This window comes from Anomaloglossus baeobatrachus, chromosome 12 (assembly GCF_048569485.1).
Source record: "Anomaloglossus baeobatrachus isolate aAnoBae1 chromosome 12, aAnoBae1.hap1, whole genome shotgun sequence".
Lineage (NCBI taxonomy): Eukaryota > Metazoa > Chordata > Amphibia > Anura > Aromobatidae > Anomaloglossus > Anomaloglossus baeobatrachus.
Window position 1 is genome coordinate 45,496,956 of NC_134364.1, and position 16,523 is coordinate 45,513,478.

The following is a 16,523-nucleotide window of genomic DNA, read 5'->3' on the forward strand; positions in this document are numbered from 1 at the left end:
CAATTACACAGGTTTTGTCATACACATGTTTATTTCCTTTGTGGGAATTTGAAAAACACAAAACAAAACTAAGAAAAAAGGCAAATTGGACATAATTTCACACAAAAGCACAAAAATGGGCCGGAAAAAATTGTTGGCATCCTCAACTTAATATTTGGTTGCACAGTGCACACCCTTTACCCTTTGGAATAAATAACTGCAATCAATCGCTTTCTATAACCATCCACAAGCTTCTTACACATCTCACCTGGAGTTTAGGACTCTTCTTTTGTAAACTGCTCCAGGTCTCTCATATAGGAAGGCCTCTTCTCCCAACAGCAATTTTAACATTCTCCACAGGTGTCAATAGGATTTAGATCTGGACTCATTGCTGCCACTTCAGAACCTTCCAGAACTTTGTTTCCATCCATTTCTGGGGGCTTCTTGAAGTACAATACAGACCAAAAGTTTGGACACACCTCATTCAAAGAGTTTTCTTTATTTTCAACACATTGAAGGGATCAAAACTATGAATTAACACATGTGGAATGAAATACTTAACAAAAAAGTGTGAAACAACTGAAAATATGTCTTATATTTTAGGTTCTTCAAAGTAGCCACCTTTTGCTTTGATTACTGCTTTGCATACTCTTGGCATTCTCTTGATGAGCTTCAAGAGGTAGTCACCGGAAATGGTCTGCCAACAGTCTTGAAGGAGTTCCCAGAGATGCATGCTTAGCACTTGTTGGCCCTTTTGCCTTCACTCTGCGGCCCAGCTCACCCCAAACCATCTCGATTGGGTTCAGGTCTGGTGACTGTGGAGGCCAGGTCATCTGGCGTAGCACCCCATCACTCTCCTTCTTAGTCAAATAGCCCTTACACAGCCTGGAGGTGTGTTTGGGGTCATTGTTCTGTTGAAAAATAAATGATGGTCCAACTAAACGCAAACCGGATGGAATAGCATGCTGCTGCAAGATGCTGTGCTGTGGTAGCCATGCTGGTTCAGTACGCCTTCAATTTTGAATAAAGCCCGAACAGTGTCACCAGCAAAGCACCCCCACACCATCATACCTCCTCCTCCATGCTTTACGGTGGGAACCAGGCATGTCCTTCCGTTCACCTTGTCTGCGTCGCACAAAGATACGGTGGTTGGATCCAAAGATCTCAAATTTGGACTCATCAGACCAAAGCACAGATTTCCACTGGTCTAATGTCCATTCCTTGTGTTCTTTAGCCCAAACGAGTCTCTTCTGCTTGTTGACTGTCCTTAGCAGTGGTTTCCTAGCAGCTATTTTACCATGAAGGCCTGCTGCACAAAGCCTCCTATTAACAGTTGTTCTAGAGATGTGTCTGCTGCTAGAACTCTGTGTGGCATTGACCTGGTCTCTAATCTGAGCTGCTGTTATCCTGCGATTTCTGAGGCTGGTGACTCAGATAAACTTATCTTCTGCAGCAGAGGTGACTCTTGGTCTTTCTTTCCTGGGGTGGTGCTCATGTGAGCCAGTTTCTTTGTAGCGTTTGATGGTTTTTGCTACTGCACTTGGGGACACTTTCAAAGTTTTCCCAATTTTTCGGACTGACCTTCATTCCTTAAAGTAATGATGGCCACTCGTCTTAGCTGCTTTTTTCTTGCCATAATACAAATTCTAACCGTCTATTCAGTAGGACTATCAGCTGTGTATCCACCAGACTTCTGCACAACACAACTGATGGTCCCAACCCCATTTATAAGGCAAGAAATCCCACTTATTAAACCTGACCGGACACACCTGTGAAGTGAAAACCATTTCCGGTGACTACTTCTTGAAGCTCATCAAGAGAATGCCAAGAGAGTGCAAAGCAGTAATCAAAGCACAAGGTGGCTACTTTGAAGAACCTAGAATATAAGACATATTTTCAGTTGTTTCACACTTTTTTGTTAAGTATTTCATTCCACATGTGTTAATTCATAGTTTTGATGCCTTCAATGTGAATCTACAATTTTCAGAGTCACAATAATAAAGAAAACTCTTTGAATGAGAAGGTGTGTCCAAACCTTTGGTCTGTACTGTATGTTTGGGGTCATTGTCCTGCTGGAAGTAGATGTAAAAACTTAGCACTCAAGGTAAATGCTTTTATTGAGAACTTGTAGGATCAGCACAAGCACAGTTGTTTCAGTCAAAAACCTTGATCAGTGTGTTATAAAGTGTAACAAAAATAATAAGTGACACTGGGAAGAACCAGGTATGACAATGTGAGTTACTGTGTGGTCAGGATGGGATGTGAGAATATCACAGGAAATGAATGGTGAGCAGGTGCCTAAAGAATACAATGCTATTTAGCCATTAAATACATTATAAAGCAGGGCTAATCAGCTCCCACTGCTAAGCTGGTGCTTAGAGAATGTGAATGATTTGTAGCCATTAAATACATTATACAGCAAGGCTAGTAGGCTCCCATAAAGGTCCTACCTGGTTCTTCCCAGCGTCACTTATTCTCATATACTCTCATGGTTTCTGATGTATATTACTGTTTATTTACTTATTTATGTATCTTTGGCTTTTGTTACAATTTATAGCACACTGATTAAGGTTTTTGACTGAAATATCTGTGCTTGTGCTGGTCCCACACGTTATTCTCAATAAAGGACCACTATTCACATTTAACTTGAGTGCCAAGTTTTTACATCTACTTGAGACGGTTTTGGACCCTACTTGAGCACCACCCCAGAAGTGCCGTGTGTATCAACCCATTGTCCTGCTGGAAAACCCATGACTTAGGATGCAAACCCAGCTTTCTGAGCATTGCATTGCGACCTAAAATCCTTTGGTAATCTTCAGATTTCATGATGCTCTGCAAACAGTCAGTGCCCCTAGTGCCAGAGGCAGCAAACAACCCCAAAACATATTGAGCCTCCACCATATGTGACTGTAGGTCCTGTGTTCTTTTCTTTGTAGGCCTCATTCCGTTTTCGGCAAACAGTAGAAGGATACCATAAAGCTCTTTCTTGGTCTCATCTGTCCACAAGATGCTTTCCCAGAAGAATTTCAGTTATTCATGTCCATTTTGGCAAACTGCAGTCTAAAGCCTGCTTTACACCTTACGCAGGGCCGGCTCCAGGTTTTTGTGGGCCCCGGGCGGAAGAGTCCCAGTGGGCCCCATCCACACGCAGACACGCACATACCTACACATACATATACATATTTAACGACAAACTCACAAAAATACATATAGAACTGACATATCTATACAGTCATATACACTGACATACATAGATACACATTATACATGCATACAGACAAACACACACAGCTCTGCTGGATACATACATACAGACACAGCGCTGCTACATACATACATACACACATAGCTCTGCTACATACATACATACCTCTGCTACATACATACACACATAGCTCTGCTATATACATACACATATAGCTCTGCTACATACATACACACATAGCTCTGCTATATACATACACACATAGCTCTGCTATATACATACACACAGCTCTGCTGGATACATACATACAGACACAGCGCTGCTACATACATACACACATAGCTCTGCTACATACATACATACCTCTTCTACATACATACACACATAGCTCTGCTATATACATACACACATAGCTCTGCTACATACATACACACATAGCTCTGCTATATACATACACACATAGCTCTGCTATATACATACACACATAGCTCTGCTATATACATACACACAGCTCTGCTATATACATACATACACACATAGCTCTGCTACATACATACACACATAGCTCTGCTATATACATACACACATAGCTCTGCTATATACATACACACATAGCTCTGCTACATACATACACACATAGCTCTGCTATATACATACACACATAGCTCTGCTACATACATACACACATAGCTCTGCTATATACATACACACATAGCTCTGCTATATACATACACACATAGCTCTGCTATATTCATACACACAGCTCTGCTATATACATACACACATAGCTCTGCTATATACATACACACATAGCTCTGCTATATACATACACACATAGCTCTGCTATATACATACACACATAGCTCTGCTATATACATACACACAGCTTTGCTATATACATACACACATAGCTCTGCTATATACATACACACAGCTCTGCTATATACATACACACATAGCTCTGCTATATACATACACACAGCTCTGCTCTATACATACACACATAGCTCTGCTCTATACATACACACATAGCTCTGCTATATACATACACACATAGCTCTGCTATATACATACACACATAGCTCTGCTATATACATACACACAGCTCTGCTATATACATACACACATAGCTCTGCTATATACATACACACATAGCTCTGCTATATACATACACACATAGCTCTGCTATATACATACACACAGCTCTGCTACATACATACACACATAGCTCTGCTACATACATAAACACATACCTCTGCTATATACATACACACATAGCTCTGCTATATACATACACACATAGCTCTGCTATATACATACACACAGCTCTGCTATATACATACACACATAGCTCTGCTATATACATACACACATAGCTCTGCTATATACATACACACATAGCTCTGCTATATACATACACACAGCTCTGCTATATACATACACACAGCTCTGCTATATACATACACACATAGCTCTGCTATATACATACACACATAGCTCTGCTATATACATACACACATAGCTCTGCTATATACATACACACATAGCTCTGCTATATACATACACACATAGCTCTGCTATATACATACACACATAGCTCTGCTATATACATACACACATAGCTCTGCTATATACATACACACATACCTCTGCTATATACATACACACATACCTCTGCTATATACATACACACATACCTCTGCTATATACATACACACATACCTCTGCTATATACATACACACATACCTCTGCTATATACATACATACAGCTCTGCTATATACATACACACATAGCTCTGCTGCATACATACACACATACCTCTGCTATATACATACACACATAGCTCTGCTACATACATACACACATAGCTCTGCTATATACATACACACATAGCTCTGCTATATACATACACACATAGCTCTGCTATATACATACACACATACCTCTGCTATATACATACACACTCTGCTACATACATACACACATACCTCTGCTATATACATACACACATAGCTCTGCTATATACATACACACATAGCTCTGCTCTATACATACACACACATAGCTCTGCTACATACATACACACATACCTCTGCTATATACATACACACATAGCTCTGCTACATACATACACACATACCTCTGCTATATACATTATTATTATTATTATTTATTATTATAGCGCCATTTATTCCATGGCGCTTTACAAGTGAAAGAGGGTATACGTACAACAATCATTAACAGTACAAGACAGACTGGTATAGGAGGAGAGAGGACCCTGCCCGCGAGGGCTCACAGTCTACAGGGAATGGGTGATGGTACAATAGGTAAGGACAGAGCTGGTTGCGCAGTGGTCTACTGGGCTGAAGGCTATTGTAGGTTGTAGGCTTGTTGGAAGAGGTGGGTCTTGAGGTTCCTCTTGAAGCTTTCCACGGTCGTGGAGAGTCTGATGTGCTGAGGTACATACACACATAGCTCTGCTATATACATACACACATAGCTCTGCTATATACATATACACAGCTCTGCTATATACATACACACAGCTCTGCTATATACATACACACATAGCTCTGCTATATACATACACACATAGCTCTGCTATATACATACACACATAGCTCTGCTATATACATACACACATAGCTCTGCTATATACATACACACATAGCTCTGCTACATACAGACAGACAGACACGCGCGGCTCCGGGGGGCATAAATCGGGGGTGGGGAGGGCACATACCGCTCAGGTCATGGAGGAGACGGGGCCCACACAGCGCCGGAGAGAAGAGCTGGGCTGGGGGTCGCTGACTGGCACTGCAACTCCTTCATCTGTGGGATGAGCAGGACGCCGGTCGGTAGCTCCGCCCACAGATGAAGTTCAAACCAGGAAGTCTGCGCGCCTTAAAGGGATGGCGCCGCAGATTCCTGCCGAGGACTGCGGTCCCCGGAACTCGGCCCGGGGGCCGCAGAACTAAGGAGAGTGGGCCCCGGCCAAGGTGCACCAGAACTGACGAGGCCGAGTGGGCCCCCCCGGCTCTCCAGGGCCCCGGCATTTGCCCAGGTATGCCGGGTGTTGACGCCGGCCCTGACCTTACGATATCACATATGATATCGTATGCTATTGTACGCGCCCCCATCGTATGTGCGGCACGTTCAATTTGTTGACCGTGTCGCACAAACGATTATTTCCCGTTACATGTACTTACCCTTCCATACGACCTCGATGTGGGCGGCGAACATCCACTTCCTGGAGTGGGAGGGACGTTCTGCGTCACAGCGACGTCACTTGGCAGCCGGGCAATAGGAGCAGAGGGGCGGAGATGAGCGGGACTTAAACATCCCGCCCACCTCCTTCCTTCCGCATAGCCGGCGGGAGCCGCGGGACACAGGTAAGATCTGTTCATCGTTCCCGGGGTGTCACACACTGCGATGTGTGCTACCTCGGGATCATTGAACAACCCGACGTGCAATTTTAAGGAAATGAACGACATGCATGCGATGAACGGTTTTACGTTCAAGCGCAATCGCACGTAGCTGTCACACGCTACAACAACACTAACGATGCCGGATGCGCGTTCCTTACGACGTGACCCCGCCGACACATCGTTAGATTTCTTGTAGCGTGTAAAGCCCGCTTTAGTTTTTGTTATGTCTCTGTCCCTCCTGGGTCTCCTCTATAGGATTTAATTTCATTCATATGTCTATGGATAGTTTGTGTTGACACTGATGCATCCTGAACCTGCAAGACAGCTTGAATTTCTGTGGAACTTGATTGGGGCGGCTTATACATCATCCAGACTTTACTGCGTTGAAATCTTTCATCAATTTTTATTTGCCTTCCTCGTCCAGGGAGATTAGCTACAGTGCTATGGGTTGTAAACTTCTTGATTATATTGCGCACTGTGGACAAAGGAATATCAAGATCTCTGGAGATGGACTTGTAACCTTGAGGTTGTTGATAAATTTCAACAATTTTGGTTGTCAAGTCCTCACACAGTTCTCTTCTCCATGCTAAGTGTGGCACATACAGATACAAAATGCAAATATTAAGTCAACATCTCTGTGATTTTCATATTGCCCACACCTGTTACTTGCCACAGGTGAGTTTAAATGAGCATCACATGCTTGAATCATAGTTGCTTACCCCTAATTTTGGAAAGTTTGTCTGGCCTAATTTTGGAGTTTTGTGTAAAATTCTGTCCAATTTGCCTCTTTTCTCATTTTTTTTTGTGTTGTTCCAATACAGACAAAGTAAATAAACATCTGTATAACAAAACATGTAATTGCAATAATTTTCTGGGAGAAATACTTCATGTTCTAGAGCAATTTCAAGGGTGCCAACACTTTCAACTATGACTGTATTTAATAAAAAAAAATCTATATTTTGAGTTAGAATAATCATAACTTGCTTATATTTATTCCATTTTTTTCTCATTAATCTGATGCATCATCTCTTATATTTTGTAGCTGTGGTGTCCATGTTCTCTCTCCCAGCCGTATATGACAAGTATCAGGTAAGAATTGTTTTAAGTTCATCTATCTAATTGCAACAATAATTAAATAATAAGCTGATATTTTTCTCTTCTAGGCACAAATTGACCAGTATTTGGGACTGGTGAGGACAAACATGAACACAATAGTGGCAAAGTAAGTTTATATGATATCTTTCATGGGGTATAAAATTACTAAATAGGAACACCTATTCTGGCCCTCAGACTGAGGTCCCTGCACTGTCCCTTATCTCAGAGGTAGGCTTGATGGCAGCCAGGTCTGAGCCCCCAGCGTGACCTCGACTCCTGTGCAAGCCCTGTTCTTACTCCCTCTCTCCCCCACTGTTGGGGCGGCTAGACATGATGTAAAAAACCCCACAGATATCACGGACAGAGGAAAAAAACAAAACTCGTACACACTGCACACAAACACAAAGGAGAGACAATACGTGTATGGGAGGGAATAAAGTATAAGGAAGGAAGGAAACACACAAAGGGGGAACTTTCACTCCACTCAAACAGCAAACTACAGGTCACCACAAATAGGTTCGCCACAAAGACTGGAATTGCAGGACAGAACAGACTCCCCAGCCTTAAATAGGGAGGAGTCAGCTGAATAGGAATTAGCAACCTGAGTATCCAAAAGTAATCCAATAGCCGCATACCACTCCACAGGAATTAACTCCTGCAGGACTGGAAAGCAATGAAAAAGACTCAGCCGATGCCCGGCTCAGACTGGGCAACTAGGAGACCTCAATGTGAACAGAGTCCGACGTCGTTGTGTCACCCCGCTAGTGTGGACCTGAACACTGAATGACAATATCATTCCTACTAGTGATGAGAGAGCACTGCCATGCCCGGGTGCTAAGCATTCGAAAAGAGCAGGTTGGACGCTTGGATGGACTTGACTCAAGTACGAAGCATAATGGAAGTCAGTGACAAATTCGAACATTTTTCTTGAGAAAAAATGTTTGAGTTTCCATTTGACTTTCAATATACTCAGTACTCCAGATTATCCCGTCCAAGCATCCGACCTTCTCGTTTTCAGCACCGAGTACCCAAGCATGGTAGTGCTCTCTCATCCCTATATCTTTCCTTTCTTTATGCCAAAAGAAAACCCAGTTAGCTTAATTTTACTCATAGGAGTGTACTGAATGGAGATTAATTCCGGTTGTATTCTTTATTACAGGAAGTATTCTAGTCAATAGGCCTCTCTTATACTGAATGGAGATTCTTAGGAGATGAGGGGGTGATCACTTAAGATCTTATGAAGTCTGGGATGAGCAGAAGTTACATCTAAACAACACAACACAATATCAATTATATGGCAGACTACCTTTATCCTGATTTTATACATCAAATGATCACCTATCCAAGGAATAGTGATAACTTGTTGATCGGTGGGGGTCTGACTGCTGGGACATGCACCCATCGACAGAACGGGGCACTTTTATCCTCGTTAGAATGGAGCGAACCTCTATTAATTCCCTGAGCTGTGCTCGTTTTTTTTTTTCGGGCAGCCCAGTGGTCGAGCCTCAGACCTGTCTCTACATTTTATAAAGAGGACAAAAGTGCTGGATTGGGGATAGTTTCCCCTCTCCCCAGCAGATGGACCTCAACCAATCACCTGCAGATAGGTGATAACTTGTTTTCACCAGACAACCTCTTTAACGAAAATCGGGGATGTACTATACATCTGTAGCACTTATACCTAAAGAGGAATATATTCCCTGAATATATCTTCTAAAGGATATTTGGGGGGGAAAAATATTTAAATATATGTATTATTTTTTTCTAAAATTATTTTTTGTAATAGTGTGTCATTAAAATGTAGGCAATTGGTTTTTAGAGCCCTTGTTGTTTCTTTGTGCATTACTGGCTGCTGAATGAGTTAACTGTGAATCCATCAGTGAGCTCATTCTGATAGGATAGTTTATAACTTTTATCTCTCTTTTTATGAGCTCCAATCTGCTGATTTATGACCTCAAGGTTCAGCTCAACTCTGATATGATCTGTAGTCATAAATCAGCACAAAGGAGATGAGAAAACAACAGAGGCTATACAAGGCAAGTGGTGTAAATTTTTTAAGGAATAGCAAACATTTGTCACAATGTGACTGTTGCATAACCAGTTAAAGGGACCGCTAGACTGTCCCTCATGCTAGGGGGCCCTATGCTGTCCCTAACCTTAGCGATACCCCTAATGGTGGAGATGCCTGAGTCCTGTTTCTGGCACTGCTCCCGACTAAACCTAATGTGATACCCCCCCCCCTTTCCACCAGGAAAGTACAGGACAGGAGTGTGATGTTACACACAAAAAAGACAGACAAGGGAAAACCAAAACTCTGACACACTGCACACATGAGTGTGCAGCAATCTATGGACTACACTGCACACGCATAGGATTAGACAATAAGTGTCACAGGGGTGTACGGATACAGAAGGGGCTCCTAGGCTGGCACTACGACTGGGGCCCCTGTGCTGTTTCTTATTTCGTAGGTAGACTTGATTTTAGTCAGGTTTGAGCCATCAACGTGGCCCTATTTCCTGGCCAAGCCCTGATACTACTTCCCCCCCCACCCAGGGTCCGGGCTGGAAACCCAGTTACCAAAACCCCACTAATAATCACAGAAAAGGGTAAATGAAAACTCGTGGATTCATACGCAAAGGAGGGACAATATCTAAACCGGGGAGTAACGCAAAAGGGTTAGGAAATAAATACACAACTGGAGAACTCCCACACCACGCTAAACCGCAACTTGAATATCACCGGATAACTGGATAACCACAGGAACCAGGAAGCAAAGAGCTATATCCGGCAAACAGCCCCAGAATCCAGAACCTTATAAAGGCTGGAGATGGTGATCAGCAGCCTGAGCTCCCACCACCTGATCACAAGCCAGCAGAAATTAACTCTGTAGCGCTGTACTGGAGAGCAGTGAAGCCAGAACCAGCTGACGCCCATGACAGGCAGTGCAACTAAAGAATCCCAGGCAGTTTGTCGGACTCTGCAGTGTGAACAGAGTCTGACGCCGCCATGACACCCAGCAAGTGCAATGCAGAACACCGCATAACAATAAGAGATTCAGGAGGAAAACAGGAACAGGATGGAAGTTACAAAAAAAACAGGGATAAACTACACAACTGCACAGAGTAATAAGCACTACTTCCACCAGCTAGCCTGGAACACCACACCGCACACACCAACATAGAACAAAATATAGCTGGCATAGGTGAAAGTATTCAGCCAGCATAAATAGGAGGAAAGCAGATGTGATTGGCTTCCTCACAACATGTGATCAAAGGAGACTAACAAGCAGAATGGCAGAGATTAACTCTTGCTAGCCTGCCCATGAATCAGCACACAGCAGGTCGACACCCCAGTCCTGCCTGCGTTGATCCCGCAGACCAGAGAATTTCTCAGGCATAGTGTCAGAGTCTGTAATCTGAACAAAACCTGATGCCGCCATGGAAATCTCTGTGTGATAAAGTTATTTTTATCCCAAAATACATGCATTTAAGTAAATCAATGCCCATCTACTTTTTATTGTGATCACATGTAAGTAGTTATGTCAAGGGAGAAATTTGGGTAAGACTGTTGATGGAGTCTTTGTTCAGGGCACCAGAGGTACGGGGCCAAATTAGGTATCTGCGCAGATATAATGAAACTCAATAATCAATGAACACAGAACATGTTCTCTGATTGAGCTCAGGCTTGTGTCTGAACTCGTGTATTCTATAGCTCAGATTTTAGTATTACATTTCAATCTTCAGACATGTACAAAAGTATCAAAATCTGTCTTTTCTCATACATCGAAGCCGCATAGGGAGGGTTGGGGAGTGCAGGTACACACATTTCATCCCACAGATACATTCCTTCTTTGTGTGAAACCACTGATAAGCATAAATACTTTTTGTTCATTGTTTGTACATCTGTTCACTCATCCTTGGTTTAACCCTTTTTTGACTATACAGCTTAGAATCATATTATGGCGTCTGTGCGATTGCCATATAGACACACAGATAATTATACAACTACAGCTACATTTTGATTATTTACATACACAGACAATCTTATTACATTTGAACAAACAACCTATAGCCCAGTCTACCTTCACAGTTATGCCATCCCAAATTTTTTTGCCACGAATACCCCCTATTTTAGTAGTAGAGGGGGGTGCATTGGAGGAACAGAGATGGGCCCTAATGTTTTAAGGGCCCAATGCAATCTGAGCTCACCTACTGTGCTGGAGAATATGAAGGGGGTAATGTAATTATGACTTTTTAAAATAGAAGTGCAAGTTTAATTAACTAACATGTTTTTTTATTATTTTTATTTGTAGAATTCAAGCTAAAATTCCTGGTGCAAAACAGAAGGAATAAATGATCTATCTAGTCCAGTCAATTCTTGGTAAATTGTGGAGTCTAACGTGGAAACAGCTGTGTTCTACACTTTACTTACAGATTTATTGCACCATTCTCTTTTCCGACACTCTGTGTTTATCGAAACATCCAAAAAATAAAAATAAAAAAAAAAGATCTAGGAGCAGAACCTGCTTCTGTGCTATTAGAATACTTGCAATCAGCCGTGTCAAGCACTAAAGTATAGTGAAGAGATACAAAAAAGTGTACTAGACGTGTTTCTTTTTTTGTGTTGCTTAAAAGTGCATGATGTTGGAAGCCTAAGTAAAATATTATTATTTTTTTTAATTTCTTATTTATTATTTTTTAGTGTTTTTTCTGCTATTCTTGGCAGCGCTTCTATAACTTAATGTGACGTGCGGCTAGGGCTTCATGCTTAGGGCAATTGATGCAATAGGACAGACTTGCTTCGTTGTCTCTAGGCCCGCTGGTTGGAGTTATTTCAATGATATAAATATATATATACGTAGAACTGTAGACTAATGTTTCGTGTTTTCCAGCACAAGTGAAATCAGTGTGCGGTACTTCTCCGTTTTTGTATTAATTCAACTTGCAGTACTTCTGTTGTAAGGGATTGGGATGACAGATTTACATGTACGGTAGCCAAATCCAGCTCGTTCGGTTTATTACGATTTGTAATCCATTCTCTGTAGTTCCTAGCGGACTTATGGACTCTGAATATTTGCACTTATTATGTACTTGACACTGAATGCATAAATAAAATGTCACTAAATGTAAAAGATTCTCTTTTTGTTGAGCTTGTAAAACTTTGCCAAAACACATCCTGCCAGTTCTGACCGATGGAACGACCCGGTGACGTTCTCGATGGTGACAGCAGTCATTGATGGCGCAGATAACATATTCGCTGTATCTATGTGCTCGTTACCTAACCAAAATATTTCAGTACAAATGGGAATAAAATTTGATTCTTGCCAAGATTTGGTGTTTTCCATTTGCATTTTCACTGTATTTGTTAAATTTGTTCTGATCTGTTACATGTCATTGAGCTGCCAGCACAAGTCCACCCTAGTGGGCGCAATCTGGAGCGCACCACTGTTATGCCTCTAGGTTTCCTATTTGCCGCGGAACTGTGCTCCTGATGAATGGACGTTCAGGCCAGAGGCATGGCTGCACTGTGAGCCTGCACTGCGTGCTGTGCAAAGCTGCAAGCAAAGGCAAATTTGCCTCTGTACTATCGGAGGTGTGTAGACGCAAAAGAGCTGGTCGGATTGTGCGCTCCAGTAATCCAACAAACTATAAATGAGCGCTTACAAGCCTTATTAGAAAGAACTTGTAAGCGCTGCACATGCTTCGCTACGACTGCTAGACTGCAGAGGTGGACATTAACCTACAGCATGCAACAAGTATTAAAGAATAAAGTAAAAAATCCTTCTGTTCTCTAGAAAAAGTAAATTGGAAAGTTGCTTACCATTAGTGACTAATCCTTTAACCTATATAATGAAAGTACATTTGAAACAAGACGTTTACATCCACTATCTAAAAAGACACATCTGCAGGTTTTTCTCACTATCTGACATGAAATTGGAATAAACCTTTCTCGTTTTAGGTCAATTAGGAACGAAAATTACTTATATTTGCCAAATGCCAGAATAATGAGAGAGAATGTTTTAAGGCTTTTTTATTACTTTCTGCTAAGTCAAAAGTTTACATACACTAAGTGCACTATGCCTTTAAACAATAAGCGACAGCCCGTATGATGACTCATGTCTTTGGAAGCTTCTGATAGGTTTATTGGCAACATCTGAGGTAATTAGAGACACACCTGTGGATGTAGTTTAATGCACACCTTAAACACACGGCTTCTTTGTGTAGCATCATGGGAAAGTCAAAAGAAATCAGCCAAGATCTCAGGAAGAGAATTGTGGACTTGCGCAAGTCTGGTTCATCCTTGGGTGCAATTTCCAGATACCCGAAGGTGCCTCGTTCATCTGTACAAACAATTATATGCAAATACAAACAAGATGGGAATGTCCAACCATCATACTGCTCAGAAAGATGAGTTCTGTGTAAGAGGGCTGAACATGCTTTGGTCAGACATGTGCATACCAACCCAAGAACAAAAGCAAAAGACCTTGTGAAGATGTTGGCGGAAGCTGGTAAGATTGTGTCATTATCCACAGTGAAACGAGTACTGTATCAACATGAGCTGAAAGGCCACTCCGCCAGGAAGAAGCCATTACTCCAAAAGAAACATATAAAAGCCAGATTAATGTTTGAAAATGCACAGAGGAACAACAACCTTAATTTTTAGAGACATATCCTGTAGTCTGACAAAACTAAAATTGAACTGTTTGGCCATAATGACCATCGTTCCAGTTGGAGGGAAAAAGGGGAAGCTTTGAAGCCTAAGAACACCATCCCAACTGTGAAACACGGGGATGGATGTTGTGGGGTTGTTTTGCTGCAGGAAGGACTGGTGCACTTCACAAAATAGATGGCATCATGCGGAAAGAAGATTATGTGGCAATACTGGAGCAACATCTCAAGACGTCAGCCAGAAACTTAAAGCTTGGGCAGAAATTGCTCTTCTAAATGGACAATGACCCAAAGTATATTGCCAAACTGGTTACAAAGTGGCTTAAGGATAATAAAGTAAATGTTTTGGAGTGGCCATCACAAAGCCCTGATCTCAATCCTATTAAAAATTTATAGACAAATCTCAAAAGGCCGGTGCGAGCAAGGCGACCTATAAACATGGCTGTCAGGAGTACACCAGTTCTGTCAGGAGGAATGAGCCCAAATTCCTACCAACTATTGTGAGAAGCTTGTGGAAGGAGATCCAAAACATCTCACCCAATTCATACAGTATAAGGGCAATGGTACCAAATAGTAATGAAATGTATGTAAACTTTTGACTTTGCAGAAAGTAATAAAAATGCCATTAAAACTTTCTCCCTCTCTCATTATTCTGGCATTTGGTAAATATAAATAATTTTGGTTCCTAATTTACTTAAAACGAGAAAGGTTTATTCTGATTTCATGTCAGATAGTGAGAAAAACCTGCAGATGTGTCTTTTTAGATAGTGTATGTAAAAGTCTGGCTTCAACTGTTTATTCTACCTATCTATTTCTATCTATCTATCTATCTATCTATCTATCTATTTCTATCTATCTATCTATATCTATCTATCTATCTATTTCTATCTATCTATCTATTTCTAGCTATCTATCTATCTATCTAGGCTGATTGTAATTTTTGGAACCAAAACCTTGGAGAAAATATGGGTCAATAAAGTATCCCCACTTGTTGCTGTGGGGGCCAAGCCGATCTACTATAATCTTTTGCATCCTCCCCGGTCCAGGAGCTGTGGTATGATCAGACCATGTCCCTGTACGGTCAGACACGGCCATTACACAGTACATAGCAGGGACACATATATGATTATCTCAGCACAGGAACATTTTTGTAAACACATCCAATTGTGGAATTTATTATTATTCCAAGATCTATAGATTAAAATCAACTTTGTTTGGTGGAAAACCCCTTTTAAATACCCCAAAAATGTGTCATAATATCTGACTGAGACTTACATAATTATCAAAAAAACAAAGAGGATGATAAATGTGTCTTCGACATTTAGGGACATTTAAATGGTAACTAGCATTCACCCCATCCATTGATGTATGTAACTGCTGGCGCTCACTGTCGATGGTGCGGGCTCAGGAGCTGATCCGAATGCCATAAATGTATGGCACTTCGCATTAACTACTTTCTCGCTGTGCCATAAATATTGAATGCAGGGTGGGAAGATGTGAAACACTACATTTTTGTATATTACATTATTGCTCCTGTTAGAGTTCTATTTAGCCATAGAGGTTTTTTCCTATTTCTAATTTGTTTATTCCCTATGGTATATATATTGTGCGCAGGATGTTTATACAGTAAAATTCAACCATGTACTTTGTGCACTTTTATTTTTGGAATATTATCCCAGTTTAAGGCATTAAGATAATCTCTTACTATGCGGTGGTCACTATTACCTTAGTGACCTCAGCCCAGTACATTCAAAATCCTGTCTGGCTTATTGGTTAAAATTAGGTCTAGAGGTTAGATGTTTTTAAAACATAAAAGAATAAAAACTGCTAAAAATAAAATACATTGCTATATATTTATGTGACGCCCTGGCCTATCAGGTCGTCACAGGGTATTGTGCAATCTGCTCTTCTGCACAGTATCCACTCCTCCTTGGTTAAGGATCCCAGTCCTCTGGTGTTAACAGCTAGTCCAATAAAAATCCTAGGAACACTTCCCACTTGAACCTGCCAGACACACCATTGGGGGGCCTGAAGGGAATAGGGCTGCCCACTTGGGGGGTTGGTGAGGAGAAAGTGAGGACGGTGACAGTGGAGAGTTGAGTTTGGAGAGTGAAGGGAGAGGATGTGGAGAGGTGGCTCTCGAGAG

The 16,523-nt window shown here is 41.5% G+C and overlaps 1 protein-coding gene across 2 annotated transcripts in view; it reads left to right on the forward strand.

The window, feature by feature from the left end:
• RTN1 (reticulon 1) overlaps positions 1–13,038 on the forward strand; it is a 293,390-nt gene extending 280,352 nt beyond the window's left edge. For both annotated transcript variants that reach the window (XM_075330280.1, XM_075330281.1), the window contains 3 exons: positions 7,657–7,703; positions 7,778–7,836; positions 12,022–13,038. In XM_075330280.1, the coding sequence (XP_075186395.1) occupies positions 7,657–7,703; positions 7,778–7,836; positions 12,022–12,061 (146 nt within the window). In that variant the 3' untranslated portion in view covers positions 12,062–13,038. The remainder of the gene's footprint in view (positions 1–7,656; positions 7,704–7,777; positions 7,837–12,021) is intronic.
• Positions 13,039–16,523: the final 3,485 nt, after the last annotated feature.